The 17,078-nt window shown below is 36.5% G+C and overlaps 1 protein-coding gene across 1 annotated transcript in view; it reads right to left on the bottom strand.

Annotated features, from left to right (window-relative positions):
* Positions 1-1,364: 1,364 nt before the first annotated feature.
* Positions 1,365-17,078, bottom strand: part of LOC117075550 (zona pellucida sperm-binding protein 3 receptor-like) — a 39,570-nt gene continuing 23,856 nt past the window's right edge. Inside the window, 7 exon segments of the mRNA XM_033197994.1 lie at positions 1,365-1,758; positions 2,307-2,482; positions 3,470-3,637; positions 6,154-6,354; positions 9,768-9,968; positions 11,312-11,494; positions 13,016-13,222. Coding sequence (XP_033053885.1) covers positions 1,510-1,758; positions 2,307-2,482; positions 3,470-3,637; positions 6,154-6,354; positions 9,768-9,968; positions 11,312-11,494; positions 13,016-13,222 — 1,385 coding nt within the window. The 3' untranslated portion in view covers positions 1,365-1,509.

Raw genomic sequence — 17,078 nt, 5'->3', positions numbered from 1 at the left:
AAAAGATATTTGCAATACATATCTCACAAAGGACTTTTGTCCAGAGTATATTAAAAACTCCTACAACTAAATTAGAACTAGGTAAATCATCCAATAGAAAAATGAGTAAATGACTTGAACTAGCACTTTGCAGTAAAGGAATATCTAAATGGTCAACAAACATATGAAAAGTAATTCAACCTCACTAATCACTGGGGAACAACAAATTTAAAGCACAATGTGATACCCAACAGAATTTCTCAAAAAAAAAAAAAAAAAGAACCATTAACAATAGCAAGTAGGGCCGGGCGCGATGGCTCAAGCCTGTAATCCCAGCACTTTGGGAGGCCGAGATGGGTGGATCACAAGGTCAGGAGATCGAGACCATCCTGGTCTACGCGGTGAAACCCCGTCTCTACTAAAAAAAATATTAAAAAAACTAGCCGGGCGAGATGGCGGGCGCCTGTAGTCCCAGCTACTCGGGAGGCTGAGGCAGGAGAATGGCGTAAACCCGGGAGGCGGAGCTTGCAGTGAGCTGAGATCCGGCAACTGCACTCCAGCCTGGGCTACAGAGCAAGACTCCGTCTCAAAAAAAAAAAAAAAAAAAAAAACAATAGCAAGTATTCCATGTTCTGCAGGAGTGTGGTTTGGTATAACAGCTTTGGAAAACTGAACAAACACATACACACACCTTATAAGCCAGCAATCCCATCCTCAGGTATATGCAGAGAAAAAAAATGTGAATGTTCAGCAAAAGACATTTACAAAATTATTCGTAGCAGCACTATTCATGATAGCCAGAAAACTAAACATAACCCAAGTGTTCATCAAGATAAGTTAATTGTGATATATTCATACACTGGTGGAATACTAAATAGAAATGAAAATAAATGAACCTCAACTATGTATAACATGGATGAATCTCACAAATACAATATTTAAAGGAAAAAAATAACATATGTGAAAGAATGCATAATGGATGATTCCATTTCTATAAAGTTGAGCAACATGCAAGCCCAATCTGTTTAAAGTGCTATTAAAAGTGAGAAGAGTGGAATTCTGTGCAGGGGTAAAGCGATGAGTTACTAATGGACAGGGGCCATCAAACAGACAATGGTTTTGTCTGTAATGTTGCAGAAAATCCTCTGAGTTTTGTATCCTTCTCTATAGGTAAAGGGTAGGCACATGCGGGATTCAGAGTAAAGGCATTCGGGTAAAGATTACAGTATGAACATGGTTTCAATTCCCTGGCTTCTATTCTTTCTGAGGTACAAAAAAAGTGAGGCAAAGTTAATTACACAAACTTTAGGCAGTGGATTTGTGTACAGGAATGTGTCATATTTATGCGACATATTGACCAAGATGACAACACAAACTGATATTTGATAAATAATCATTTAATTAACCAGCACTTCAAGTCCAGGAAAGTAGACATTTGAGCTACAAAAGGCTAGATTACCGATATTACACATTTTCTCTAGCAGAAGTAAGAAAGCTCTCCAGCCCAGACACTTATTAGAGTGATGTTGCTTAAGGAAGAGTAGAGTTGATGAATGAAGATTCTGTATGTTGATTTGAAGGGAAAAATAAGTCCTTCATTTCCTCTTTTTCAGAAAATTTCTGATGGGTGTTCATCAATTTGTCTCTCTCTTTTTCAAGTTGTTTAATCTCCAGAAACAGCTTATACACCTCCAGGGCCACTTTCACATCCTCTGGGCTTGGGAGACACTGCATGAGTTTTCTGCCTGTGAGCACTTGCTCACAACCTTCAGGTGCCTCCTAAAAGTGATTTAAAGAAATGAGTAGGGGATGGGAGTACATTTTGAGAGTCATTACTGGCAAAACGGAGATTGACCTGAAGAGCAAAGAGGAAATCAGGAGAGACAGTGCATCCTAGCAAGTGTTCACATGCAAGCCAAGCCCAGATCTGTCCCTGAGCAGCAACCAAGCAGGTTGAAGCTAAAAAGATGCTGGGCTCCAAAGCAGATGCAAAGCACATCCACAAGGACAACTGAGGCATAGTTCTAAGGACCAACCAGAAATGAAACAAATGCACAACCTTTATTGTAGATAATGTAGAGCGAGGGGCCAGGACATCTGGATCAATAGACTCTCATGTCTAGAGATTTCGGCTCTAGACACACAGCAGGAAAATGTGTCTCTCTTGGCTTATCGCCATGCAAGTTTGGAAGTGCTAATTGTAGTAAGTTACTTATGCTTCCCGACAAAAGTCAGATCTCCCCATTGCTAACTGGGACGGAACCTTGGGAGAGGCCACTATTTTTGGGGATTGGTAGCACAGAACTTCCTTGAATTATGCCACTTACCCACTCACACCTGGGCACTTCTGGGTACCAGGTTCTCATCTCTGAGCAAGTGATGCTTTTGGAACCGATCACACCATAGCCAGAATCACATTCGATAGTGACATTTTCAGGCTCAACGTACTGATCCTTATCCACAGACAGTCTTCCATTCACTATTTCTGGTTTCAGACACAGAGCTGTAATGGAAACATATTTTTGAGCATACTGTTTCTAAAAAAAGTCATCATATCAGTATTGGATAATAAAATGGATAAGACATTGTATTCATAATTATATTCTGGTCCTGCAGGTTGTTCTGTGCTTTTATTTTAATGATAATTATAACAGTAATTATTAGCATTTATTGAACAAGTACTATATGTCAGTCTATGTGCTAAATTTTTTACTTATCTCATTTAATCCTCACTACCAATCTATGAGTTAGATACTATTATTATCACAATTTTACCAACAAGGAAACTGAAAAGTTAAATATTTCCTCAGTATCACATAGCTTGTAAGTGGTAAGAATTGGTGCTCTCAATTGCTCCATCCCACAGCCTTGATTTGTGTGATTCCTGATGTTTTATTTCCATTGTTCTTGCTTCATAATCTTTCTGGGTTAAATGGAGCCAGTGGTAATTATTAGCAGAATGATGAAAGCTCCAAGCACAATCAAGAGATAGAGCCTTACTTGATTCGCCTTGTTTCAGCGCCACCATCAGGTCATCAAAAGTGGAAATGTAAAGATCATGGGGAAATGGTAACCATCATGAAGTTTTTGTGGAAATTTCCAACACGTCATAATTTGGGAATTAACACTTGAGATTCCTCTTTCTTGAGTAGTTGAAATTAACTCAGGATTCTCATGAAAACTAGAGTCACAAAGGTATTCTCAGGTAAAAGATATTGTCTCAACATATTCTGGAAAGATACATAAGAACCTTGTAGTAGTGGTTCTCTCTGAACATAGGGCAAGCTATGATTTTGGAAGACTGGAATAGGAAGAAAAGTTCATTTTCAATGTATCTGTCAATTACTTTTTAAAATATATCAGGCATAATTTAAATAGTATGAATAAATAAATAAAGACAAAATTTATGCTGCCTTTGATTAATAGGAAACATTGCTATTAATATTTTCTAATTCTGTCTTCAATGGATTATGAGTTGAGTTGGAGTTACCTTTACATTGAGGAAGTGCATGTTGCCACTGAAAAGACTTGCAGTAGATTGTAGCAAATCCAGCCAAAACATATCCTTCATCACATTCGTATGTAGCCTCAGGATAAGGAGTTATTAAAATAACTTCCTTGTAGTGTCCATGGGCAATACTGGGAGGGTAACTGCAAACTTGGATGATGAGAGAGACAGAAAAGCATGAACTCATAGTTTCAAATTAATCACCCCAAATCTGAGTGATCTGTAGGAGATTCAAATGTTCCCATCCAAATCCTTTTTCCATAAGGTAACTTGACACAACTCAACATTTATACTGCTTTCCACCTGAGAACCTACAGAAAAGCTTGATGTGAATGAAAGCAACTCTTGAGTTGAGAGAATCCTCCATTTTATAGAACTTTTCTTGGTTTTTGTTTACATGATCACTAAAATATTTCACTGCTTAGGGAAGTTAAATGAGCTTTGGTATGAAAGCATAAATTCAACCACAGAGAGTCATATTAAATGAAAATCAATCTCAATAGAAGTCAGACTAAGTAAAGGAAATATGTATCTGTGAATAGTTGTAAAGGCTCTGAATAACTGCAGGATCCCCAAACAATCTTATCCATAACTACAACACCATCAGAACATAATTAGCATATTTTACAATTTAAACAATGATTTCAGTGTTGACATAAGTAATATGAAATGCTGGGGTAGTCACGCTAGAAGGGAACGTTCAAGTTTCAGGAACTCTTGTATGAAAAATTGCAACAAATTTAGAGCCCTGAGAATGTCAAAGGAAGTCCTGTGTTGAAGGATGATTGCCTCCTAAGATTAAAACTAAGTGTCGGAGATTTTAAAATGCTCTATTTTCTAAAAATAAAATAATCAGCACTTTTAACAAACCATGGACATTTGAAAAAATAAGAATACCTCTATTGGCCTTTCTTTTTCATGGATCCTTCAAATTCATCTAGCACTTTTCGTTTTTCTTTTCAGATGGAGTCTTACTCTGCCACCCAGGCTGGAGTGAAGTGGCGTGGTCTCAGCTCACTGCAACCTCTACCTCCTGAGTTAAAGCGGTTCTCGTGCCTCAGCCTCCCAAGTAGCTGGGATTACCAGTGTGCACCACCACACCCAGCTAATTTTTGTATTTTTAGTAGAAATGGGGTTTCACCACGTTGGCCAAGCTGGTCTCGAATCCCTGACCTCAGGTGATCCGCACACCTCAGCTTCCCAAAGTGCCAGGATTACAGGCATGAGCATCCACACTCGGCCCTATCTAGCACTATTTCTGTTTAACCAAACTAGTCAACTCCTCCTTCCCTAAACTTGTCATGTACATTTCCACTTCTATATATTAACATTTCCTTCTGGGACTCCTCCTTATCAGAATTTGCTTACCTTCTCTAATTGTTATCTCAAGTCCTACTTCTCCATGAAACTTTCTTTGCTTATTTCAATACACAATGTCTGTTCTTTCCTTATATAACACTTGTTAGCTGTAGATTACTTAAGATTAATAGAGTTTAATTAATGGGACATAAACAAATCGAGTGGTTCGAAGGATATGTGGTAACAAATGTTTTGTACCCATGCCATGTCCCTTTGGATTTCTGACTACAGTTGCAGATGAAATATATAGTTTTACACAAGCTCAGACTTATGCTGATGATGTTCTACAGAAAGAATTCAACGTGAATCTGTCAGTCTTACTTTGGAGACTCTTTTGCAGCTGAAAGAGCATAGTTGCAATTGAGGCTCAGTTACTGACTAAATTACTGAAGCAGTTACTGCCCTTTCAACCCTAAACCAATGAGCAACAGAAAGTATTGGATAAATGTCCCAGTCTCCCATCCTTCAGACAGATAATTATGAAAGGCATTCCTTACATTTCTCTGTGGTCCCAAAGAATTGAGTCCCTACTGCTTATAATAGTCACCTTTGCTTATTCCCCTTGTCTCTCTCCCAACCCTCACTCCTACCTCCTAGAATCACCTCCAAAATAAACTACTGGCTCCCAAGTCATTTTTCTCAAGTTTTGCTTTTAGGGAAACCCAAACTATAGTACCAAGTAATCACCATCGTGTTGATGTGAAGAGTCTTTCATAATGAAGATACTTCCGTAATAATGACATTTTCAATGTCTTATCCTGATTAGAGACAGATGTTTATCACCTAGATGCTTATTTCTTCTCCTTGGTATTTCAACAGAGAGGTGGTTCAGTAGGTCTGAGTCAAAGCAAGGAAAGAAAAGGCTGACACTGTCAGCCACTAGGCTTCAAGGCTCTCCCTAACAGATCACTTCTTCAACCTGGAGCTTCCATTGTTATACAATATGTAAATCATGTTTTCTGCCTTGACTTATAAATATGGAGCTTTGTGAGGTAGTGTCCCTCTTTACTAAAACATCAGCATATATGCAGGAAAAATGACAAAGTGAAACTGAAAGACTTCATCAATTCTACTTTTTTCTCTTACGAGAAAATTTCTCCTGTAGGTTTGTCTTCCAACATATTTTGTTCTATAGCTGCCTTGCGTGATGCTAGTGGTGTGTATCTGTGATCTTCTTTGCACAATGCTTCTTGGAGGAACAACCTCAAATTCAGTTAGTTTTAAGTACTTTGACCTTTTGTGGAACCAAGTGGAATCATTTGGGGAAACTAGGAAATAATTATGACAAGTTCTCTCAATATTCTTACCTGGCTCACATGCTGGCATTTTAGGCTTCCATGTGCCATCTGTATGGCATGAACTCTCCCCATCAACGGAAACAGGATAATAGCCTTCATCACACATATATGAAATATAGTCTCCATAGGCATAGACACATCTACCAGTGAAATACCTCCTTTCATTTATGATTCTGATATTCTCCAGATCTGGTGTTGGGCAACATACCCCTGATGAATTAAAAAATGTTCAACATTACATGTCTGTATCAAAATATCTCAGGTACCCCATAAATATATACACCTACTATGTACCCACAAACATTTAAAAAAATTTTTTTTAAATGATGTTCACGTTTAGTAAATCAATCAGGAGGACACACCTTTGGCTGAAGACCTGATTCCACTTTATAGATGTTAATATCTGAAGACAAACTCATAGAAGCGGAGAGTAGAACAGTGGGTGCAAGAGGCTGGAGAAGGGAGGGGAAATAACTCTCCACTTGTTTAACAGGTGTAAAGTTTCAGTTGTGCAAGATTAATAAGTTCTAGAAATCTGCACTACAAATAGTGCCTATAATTAACAGTACTATATTGTACACTGAAAAACTTGTTGAAAGGGTAGATCTCATGTTAAGTGCTTTTGCCATAATTTAAAGAGAAAAAGAGAAAGAAAGAAACAAAGAAGTTGAGAGAAGAGTTAGACCAAATATCTTCTCCGAATTCTGCCATTGTTTGGTTGAAATGCTATTACTTCATTTCCCTCCAACTGTGTTTCTTCATTAGAAGTCCTTAAAATTAGTGTTGATTTTGGCAGTGATAAGCTAAGCAATTTAGATTCACCTCCTCTTTGATAACAAGTAGAATAACACAGTGGGAAGGGTGCGGTTAATCCGTGAAGAATTCAGGTGCTAAGACCTTAATTGTCTTAGTTCTTTAAATGAGAAAGAAAGATACCCAACGAGGTATGCCAGGAATGTAGATATATATATATACACACAAACACTATATATATATAATATCCCTTGGTATTTCAACAGAAATACCAATATATAATATTATATCTATATTTCTCTGTTGAAATATATATAATATTATATATATAATACTATATAAATATACACAATAATTCTCCTCCCCACAAAATACAACTGAGTGGCTAAGAAGCTGATCAGAACTCAATGTGTGTGACTGCTGGTGACCCGCAGCTCTTGGGAATCTTTAGAACTATACCTTGAAGTAAGAACAAACCAAAAATAGACCAACTATCTGTAATAAGTACTGAAACCCAGGCTTGTATCATTACATTCCCTGATTGGATTCGGGTCATTCAAAGCCCTTAATGCCTCTTACTACCTGCCACAAGCAAACAGGAGACCAGACAAGGTTATTAAAAGCCAAAGAAAGCAAGAGACAATGCTAACAGATATGAGAGGATCCAGAAAATGAAGTTCTAAACATTGATTTAAAAGCCACTTTGTTTTGTTATGTAGAAGGAAATAAAATACAACATTGAGAATTTTGGTAGAAAAATCAATATCAATACTACAAATCCACTACAAGTGGGAACCTTGAAACTGAAAAAATAATAAAGTTAAGAATTCAATTAATAATTAATATCAGATAATACATCAATGAAGAAAGAATTAGTGAACATAATTTATATTCATAATAAAATACTGAGAAACAAAAAGTAAAAACACCAATAAGAGCACAGGAAATATAGAAGATTCAGTATAAAAGCTTAACATAAATGTAGCCAAAGTGTCAGTAGAAAATTGAAAATAGGGCTGAAATTGTACTCTAAGAAAATACTTATTTGTAATATTGAAGTATTTGAAGTTGAAAATTTTTCCAGAATCAATGAAAGGCATCAAACCTCATATTCTAGAAATATTCTAAATCTCAAGCAAGCTAAACATAAAGAAACCAACCCAGGCATATCTGACAAAAACTGCTAAAAAGTAAAGACAAGAACATCTTAAAAGCAATCAGAAAAAATAGATAACCTTCACATGATCAACAGTACGACTAATAGCAAAATTCTTGACAGAAACAATTAAAGGCAGAAGACAATGGAATGAAATCTTTCACATGACCACGGAAAATAATTGCCAATCTAGAATTTTATATCCAGTAAATATATTTTCAAATATTAAGGTGAAATAACGGCACATTGAGGAAAAACAAAAAGAGAAATTTATCATCAACAGGTTCTCACTAAAGGAAACTAAAGAGTATTTATGAGGCAAAAGAAAGGGACAATAGATATGACTGAAGAATCAGAAGAGAATAAAATAGTAATTATGTGAACAAATCTAAACTAATTGGATTTACTAAAATAATAATAGCAATAGTAATAATGATAATAATGCAGAGTTTAAGACACATTTATAATTGAAATACACAAAAATAAAATCATATTAAGTCAGGCAGGATAAATCAAGTTAAAGGTTTCTAAGGCTTTTCATTGCCTGGGAAGAGGCAGAAGTAGTAAATTATGTGTGAACATCATAAAAAGAGCTAAAAGTAAATAAATACCAAGTAAATACCAGGTAAAAAATGGAAAAAAAATTTTAAATCAATTCTAAAGAATGGAAAAAAAGAATGTAAAACAAAAAAGTATGTAGCAGATAGATACTAGGTATAAATTCAAATATATTAATAATTACACTAACTGTAAACTGACGAGTGCTCTAATTAAATAATGAAAATTGTCAAGTAGGATTAAAATATCCAACTCTATCTTGCTTCCAAGATACACTTAAAAAATATATGATTATAGAAATTTTGAAAACAAAAAACTAAAAGAAGATAAACCATGTAAACACTAACTCGAAGTTGTCAGAATTACATTAATGTAAAAGTAGAATTTTAAAGATAAAATAGTTGTAGTAATAGAGTCATTTTACAATGATAAAAGGTGAAATTTATCAGGAAAATATATCATTCTAAATGTGTATGCATCTAGCAATGTAGTCTCAAAATACACAAAGCAAAAAATGATTTGAAAAAACAAAAAAGATGGCCAGATGTGGTGGCTCACACCAGTAATCTCAGCACTTTGGGAGGCTGAGGTGAGTGAATTTCTTGAGGCCAGGAGTTTGAGAGCAGTCTGGACAACACGGGAAAGTCTCATCTTTACAAAAAATACAAAAATGAGCCAGGTGTGGTGGTGTACACTTATAGACCCAGTTACTGAGTCAGGAGGATGGCTTAAGCCCGGAAAGTTAAGGCTGCATCGAGCCGAGATCATGCCACTGCATTCCAGCCTGGGTGACAGAGCAAGACCCTGTCTCAGAAAAAGCAAGCAAGTAAATAAACAAATAAAAACTCTGAAAAGACAAAAGACAAACAAAACTTTCTTAGTAACAGAGAGAACAAGCAGATAAGAAATAAATATAGATACGGGAATAGATTTGAACAAAACCATTAAAATTAGATCTTATTGATGTATATATAACATTGCACCCAAAAACTGCAAAATATGCATCTTTTCAAGTGCACACAGAACAGTTATAAAAATTAGCTATATGCTATGGAGTGAAGCAAGTCTCAGCAAATTTCAAGGATTGTGCTCAACATTTTCAATAGCAAAGAAGATACACACACATACACACCACACAAAGTTCAAGTCTATTTACTCTCACACTCGTTGGAAGATGTCCATGTCAAATTTTCCTGACAAGTCACAGTCAGAGGCTCATCTAAAACAGCTCTATAGCCAGGTTTGCATAGATATTTCAACTCAGTTCCAATTTCAAATATTTCGTGATCACTTAGGTTATAGTCATTTCTCTCCCAGGAAGCATAGGCAATGTCCGGTAGGTCGGTACAAGCATCCACTCATAAAGAAAGCACAAGGGTGAAAGAAACGTGTTACTGGGAATGGCAGAGTGACTCAGGAGCCTGTCACAAAATAGTGATATCACATACTCATTCAGCAAAAAATGAGACGGTAAAGATTAAATGGGAATTCCAGAAAAAGACTCGGCAGCACCATTGCCCAGTAGACTAGCGTCTATAAAGTGCGTGTGTCTACTAAATGCATGTGCCACTGGAGAGGTTGTACTGAGAAGCACGCCATGGTGCAGGAAGGGGACAGTTTCTAGGTCCTGGGCCAACTCTGTAGGAGCTTAGTTTTCCTTTCTCGTCACTGCACTTTAGAATGGTTGGTCTTCAGAGGAAGCATTAGGATCACTAGAAAGACACAGCAAAAATTTGCTCCAGGATGAGACTGACTTTCTAATCTCGTTGCCTAATGGGGAATTAAAATAAGAGGGATTCTTCTCGACATCATGACCCTATCATCTGCAACTTCATGCTTTGGCTTCAAACCAAGCCCCATGTAACTTTTGCAGCTGGGCCTTTCGTCTTGTATTTTTTTTTTCTATTCAACAATATGCTAAAGGTCCATGTGAATCAAGGAGAGGATATGTGTCTGTCAAACTGTATATTTATTGAATTTCATCACTACACATTTTGAATGGCACCTAAGTTCATGTGATAGCAGAAGAGACTAGATAAACCACAATGTAGTGGTGGCTTCCACCTCCAATTAACTATGTTAGCTAGTGCCAGTTGCTTAATCTTTCTTTTTCAGTTTTCTCATCATTAAAATTGGATTAAAAATAGCAGCTTCTTAGAATAGTTGTAAATATTGAATGAGTTAATTGATGTAAAGCACTTAGAACAGTGTTTATCACATAGAAAATGCTCAATAAATGTTAGCAATAAATCATTAATGTTATAAATGATCTGTATGTATTTACAACATCAAGGTCTCAAGACCAATATTGGCCCATAGAGCATTTCTATGCAAATTATGAAAAAGAACTGCCTTAAAGGAATCTTACTTCCATTGTTCAAAAAATTATCTTAATATGTTGATTTTGTTAGACTGAAACACTTTACTATTGTCTCCTGGAAAATTTTTACAGCAAATATGTAAGTCTACAATATCTATGAAGTCATTTGTCTCATGACTATATGATATATATGAAATTTTTCCAATAGCACTAAGATAATCATTAACAAAAAAAAATCTTCCTTCTAACAAGAAAAGTATTAATGTATCTTAAAATGATTATTGGGAGTCAAGTTGGCTTGTGCCTATGAGCATGCCACACCTATATGTCAGGATAATTTTAGATCCAAATATTGGAACTCCATCGTAGTCCATACTCACTGGATACACAAGAGGGAACAGAAGGATACCACTCATTATTCGCTTCACAATAGATTAAACTGCTGCCTCTGAGGCTATAACCTTCCTCACAGTTAACCACAATAGAGTCTTTGTAAGTGTAGAGGGGTCCAAATCCAGAAACAAAGATTGCCTTTGGAATCTGTGGTCGATGACAGACAATTTCTAAAGAAGCATATAAAAAGACATCTGAGTTATCAGAGAGAAATGGCAGTAAAGAGGTGACTGTAATTGTTGGCATTGCTTCAAGGAGGGCCTAATACAAGTATATATTTAATAGATACTGAACAAAGAAAACATTTTGGAGATTTGTATACTTCAAGTTGCCAGAAACCTCAGCAAAACGAGGTCCCATCATGTTGGTCATGTAAAGTCCTCCAGCTTTCTCATCAATAACAATGAGCAATATCTAAACCCTGAAGTCCAAATCTCAGTGTCTCAAAATCCTTCCATTAAATGGCCTAATTTCCTGGATGATTTTGGTTGGGCGTCAGTGACCCATGGTAATGATATGGTGTCATGCAGAGGCAGCCAGGGCATCAGAAAATCTGTGCTGTGCCTCCATAAGCAGAGAACAAGCTGTCTTCACCCCACATGTTAGTCATCACATCCTGTCAATCCTGCCACCTTAATTCCTCTATACTTCCTCAACTTCCCTCCAGGCTCACTGCTATGGCTACAGTTGAAGCCACCTTCATTTCCTGGCTGAAAGGTTGCAACAGGTGCCTATCAGTTATGTTTTGTCTCACTTCACATTGTCCTTTTAATGTCTTCCCTTTTCCTTCATTCCAAACTCCTGAAAGTGACACACAAGGCTTTCGTAACCTGGCCCCTACTAACTTATTCAGCCTCAGCTCCTGCCTTTTCCACTTCTTGCAGTCTTTTCACTATTATGTTCTCTCTTGCCCCGGCACTGGCTGTGTCCTGTACTGAGTCAAAACAATATGTGATACTATGGTTTTAGGCACTTTAATTGCAGTAAAGAATAATGTCCTAAACCAGCAAGCTGAATCATTACTGATATTGACGAAACATCTCTTCTGGCTTCCATAGAGAGGCCAAGGGAAAGTACTTTCTTTCATTGTCTTGTATTACCTTTATTACCTGCTGGTGTTGGTATTGTTTTGTTTGCACGTTAGGCATGCGTGGTTGACATTATTAGTGTCCACCCATATTTCCAGTTATTGTAAGATAAACAAAAGACAGTGTTTCCCAGTTACTCTGCATTATGCAGAAACAAGGAACTAGTTCTGGCCAAAAAGCTGTAATGACAAGTGATATGTGTCACTTGCAGGTCAAAGAACTGAAGAGCCAGGGACTGACTTTCCTTTTTCTCTTCTCCCGCTGAACTAATTGTGGAAGTTTTGACTTGGAGGTGTCAAAGATCTAAACAATCTGGATTACCATATAAGTGACAGCTGCCCTAGGGAGTGTCCCAGGCTAGCAGTGCACTAAGAAGAAACTTGAAAAAAACATTTACTATATAAAGGCCTTGAGATTTAGGTGTTGATTACTACTGCAGCACACCCTATGCTATTCTGACTGATACAGCATGCAACAAGATTAGTTGAACAAATGAATGACTCCATCATTGTAATGATTAGTTTCTCTTTTAACCATTCCATCTTCCCTAATAAATACGCCTTCCTTTTGCTTTTAAACAAATAAAAGAGATCAAAGCAGAACTTAATCATTCTGACTTACAGATCGGAGGGTGTGGGCTCCAGACACCTATTGTTTTATTCTCCACCGTGCAGGAGATGGAGGCGTTGCCTATGAGTGAGAAGTAGGGGTTGCAGGTGTAAGTGACAGAAGAGGCATATGGGTAGAATTCTCGATCTCCACCACTGTGTTTCCCATTCCTGATGTCTGGAGGGGGCTCGCACTTGGCAACTGAGGTGAGTGAGTGAAGAGAAAGAAATACTCAGGGTAGGCATTGTGTTAAATCCAAAATTCATGCAAATTCTAATGGAGGATAAAAGAAGAAGTGAAATTTCACAGTAGTGTTATTACCTAAAGTAGTTTAGGTTTGTAGTCAGGTCAGAAAAAAAAAGTTTTACTTACTTACACATTCTGGGGAGAGGATCACTCCAGTCAACTCCTTTACCTTGGATCTGACAACGACTGGTGGTTGAGCCAATTAAGAAAAACCTAAATAAGGTAGGTCAAAGATTTTAGTGGAATTCATTTACTCTAGACATAAATTATCTATGAGGTTTTGGACAAATCAGAAAAAAATAAATATTGAGTACTATGCTTAGTACATGTGTGATGTAATAATCTGCACGCCAAATCCCCACGACATGAATTTGCCTATATAACAAACCTGTATATGTACCCCTGAACCTTTAAAATTTAAATAAAAATTGTAAAAATATATATTTTTGCAAACTTTCTTATATCCTGTTTGTTCTCCTGAAAATGTATTTATCTTTCTAAAAAGTCATTTGCTTCCCATAAGTGCCTTTCTCCCATCACCTACTAAAATGGTATATAAGCCCCAAATTCAAATCACGCCCTTTGAGTTACTCATCACCAAGCTCTCCCACATGTATGTTGCATCAATAAATACTGTAATTTCCTCCTGTTAAAGAAAAAAAGAAACAAATTTTTATTAAATATTTTGAAATGAAAAAATAATGCTTTCTTGATTTCTAATGACCATTTAGGCCAGCTTGCAGTTACATTTTCTCATATCAAGCAAAGGCTTTATTTGTTCAATTTTAAAATGCTCTAGCTTGTCTAAGCAACTTAAGTTTTTTCTTTGTATCACATGGTACCCATCCGCAATGAATAAAAATAGAACAGAACAAGTTTTACACCTAAAATCTGAGGACTTGGCTTAAATCTTACACTCTCCCTAACAAGCTCTAAATCAGGCAGCTCAAAACAAGTAAGTGGTTCACTCAAGTTTGTTATGTAGTTTCCTTTAAATAAAGGAGCAAGACACATTACTGATGTGTACTAGTACTCTGACCTCTAATTTGAATCTTTCTTCTGGCTTCTAGAGCTTGGTTTACTCTCATAAACCTGAGAGTTCCTTAGGAACTCTTAAGTTCCTAACTTCCTGATTATCACCTCATTGTTCTTGCTCTTGACAAGTCCCAGTCTTTCTTCTAGGACTTTTTGCCTTTAAAAAAAAAAATTTACCCTGAATATCAATAATAAGCTCCTGAATAAAATATTATCAAACAGAGTCCAGGAACACTTTAAAAGAAAATTATACAATGACCAAATAGGACAGTTTTATTTTAAGAATAAAAGGATTCTTCAAAATTAGGGGAATATATTAATACAGAATACTTTGTTATAGACTGAATGTACCTACTCAAAATTTGTATGTGGAAGCCCTAATCCCCTTGTGTGGCTATCTTTGCATAAGGAAGTAATTAATGTTCAGAAGGGTGGGGCCCTGATCCAATAAGATTAAAGTCCTTATAAGAAAAAACACCACAGCCTGTAATCCCAGCACTTTGGGAGGCCGAGGCGGGCGGATCACGAGGTCAGGAGATCGAGACCCTCCTGGCTAACACGGTGAAACCCCGTCTTTACTAAAAATACAAAAAACTGGCCGGGCGCGGTGGCGGGCGCCTGTAGTCCCAGCTACTCGGAGGCTGAGGCGGGAGAATGGCGGGAATCTGGGAGGCGGAGCTTGCAGTGAGCCGAGATCGCGCCACTGCACTCCAGCCTGGGCGACACAGCGAGACTCCGTCTCAAAAAAAAAAAAAAAAAAAAAGAAAAAACACCACAAAGATCTCCCACTTGCAGTCCCCGCGCCCTCATGCTGACACCAGGGAAAGGTCATGTGTGGACACAGTGAGAAGACAATCAGTCATCTGCAATCCAGGCGGGGAGCCCTCAACAGGAACCAAACCCTGCGGGACCTTGTTCTGAGACTTCTAGACTCCAGAACTGTCCCAATCCATGGGATTTTGGTATTTTGTTATGACAGCCTGAGCAGACTAATATATACATGATATTAACAAATCTATTAAGAAAAATCATCTTGATAGTCACTAAAATGGCATTTGAAAAATAATCAACAATTAGTTTTGGCCAAAAATGTTCAGTATAATGGGAATCAGTGGAGATACAGCTCCACTAAATTTAGGAAGAAAATGCTTACTAGTCATTTCTGCTAGAGTCAAGAATAAGAGAACAATAGCTGGTATCAATTTTTTATTTGAGGTAATTGCTAGCATAAGTACACAAGAAAAAGGAATTAGAAATACAAAAATTGGAAAAGAGAAAATAGCAGAATCATTATTTTCAGATTACATAATTACATATCTGGAAATCCCAAGAAAATCTAACTGTATTAGTCCGTTTTCACACTGCTGATAAAGACATACCTGAGCCTGGGTAGTTTATAAAGAAAAAGAGGTTTAATGGACAAACAATTCCACATGGCTGAGGAAGCCTCAAAATCTTGGTGGAAGGGAAAAGGCATGTCTTACATGGCAGCAGGCAAGAAAGAATGAGTGCTAAGTGAAAAGGGAAACACCTTATAAAATAATCAGATTTCGTGAGACTTAATCATCACCATGAGAACAATATGGGGGAAACCGCCCCCACTCCATGATTCAGTTATCTCCCATAGGGTCCCTTCCACCACATGTGGGAATTGTGGGAGCTACAATTCAAAATGAGATTTGGGTGGGGACAAAGCCAAGTCATATCATCAACTGATAGACTATTATAAGTAATAAGGAAATTCAAGGTATTAGCTGAGATAGGAGATTAATATATAGAAATAAGTAGTTTCCATATATATGAATAAAAATTGTTAGGAGATATAATGGAATAAAAGACACCATTTGCAATCTCAAAAATAAGACAAAAATAAAATAAGATAGCAAAGACTAAACTTAAGAATTGAAAAATGTAAATGGGGAAAACTTTAAAACAGTCCTGAAACACACACATACAGCCACACACACATAGACGACTAGGACAAATGGGAAGTCTTGGCTGGCAAGATACAACATCATAAAATGTCTATTCTCTTAAAGTTCATTTAAAAGCTTAATACAATCGATTAAAAGTAAAACTCAACCAATTTAAAAGTTCATATAGAAATATAAACAAGCAAACATAGGAAAACTATAAAAACAGAACAGTCAGGCAGATACCTCTAAGTGATATTGCACACTAAAAATTCAAGAGAAAGGACCTGGTTGTGTGAATATACAGAAAGACTAAAAGCATTGAATAGAACATCTAAAAAAGACTAATACACACTGAAGAATTAAATACGTATTTTTAAAAGATGTTCTCTCAGATGGATTAGGTGTAGATCTATTAATAAATGATGCCAAGACAATGTAAAGGCCATCTAGAGAAAGATATGGATTCTTTCTGTATATTTTTTTAACATTTGCATGTGAACCTATACTTATCTCAAAATAAAAAGCTTTTCATCCCTGAGAGGTCTGAAAAAATAAAAAACTTAAAAAATACTATACAGAGATTTTTTCTCTCTTTAATAGGCAAAAATTCAAAAGTTTGATAAAATAGTGAATCATGGAGGTATAGACATAGGCATTTGTTTATATTACAAAATATTACAGTTTATAAAGAGCAATTTGGCAATATTTAGCAAAATTTCAAAGCGTCTTCTCTTTAATCCAACAATCCCACTTCTGGGAATTTGTCCTACAAACATCTCTCTATATTAATACATATACCACAACATATATACAAAGTATGCATCAGGACATTGTATGTAACAGGAAAAGATTGGAAACAC

Source organism: Trachypithecus francoisi, unplaced genomic scaffold, assembly GCF_009764315.1.
Source record: "Trachypithecus francoisi isolate TF-2019V2 unplaced genomic scaffold, Tfra_2.0 Lachesis_group5, whole genome shotgun sequence".
In the NCBI taxonomy this organism is placed as follows: Eukaryota; Metazoa; Chordata; class Mammalia; order Primates; family Cercopithecidae; genus Trachypithecus; species Trachypithecus francoisi.
This window is presented reverse-complemented; position numbering and strand designations above follow the sequence as displayed.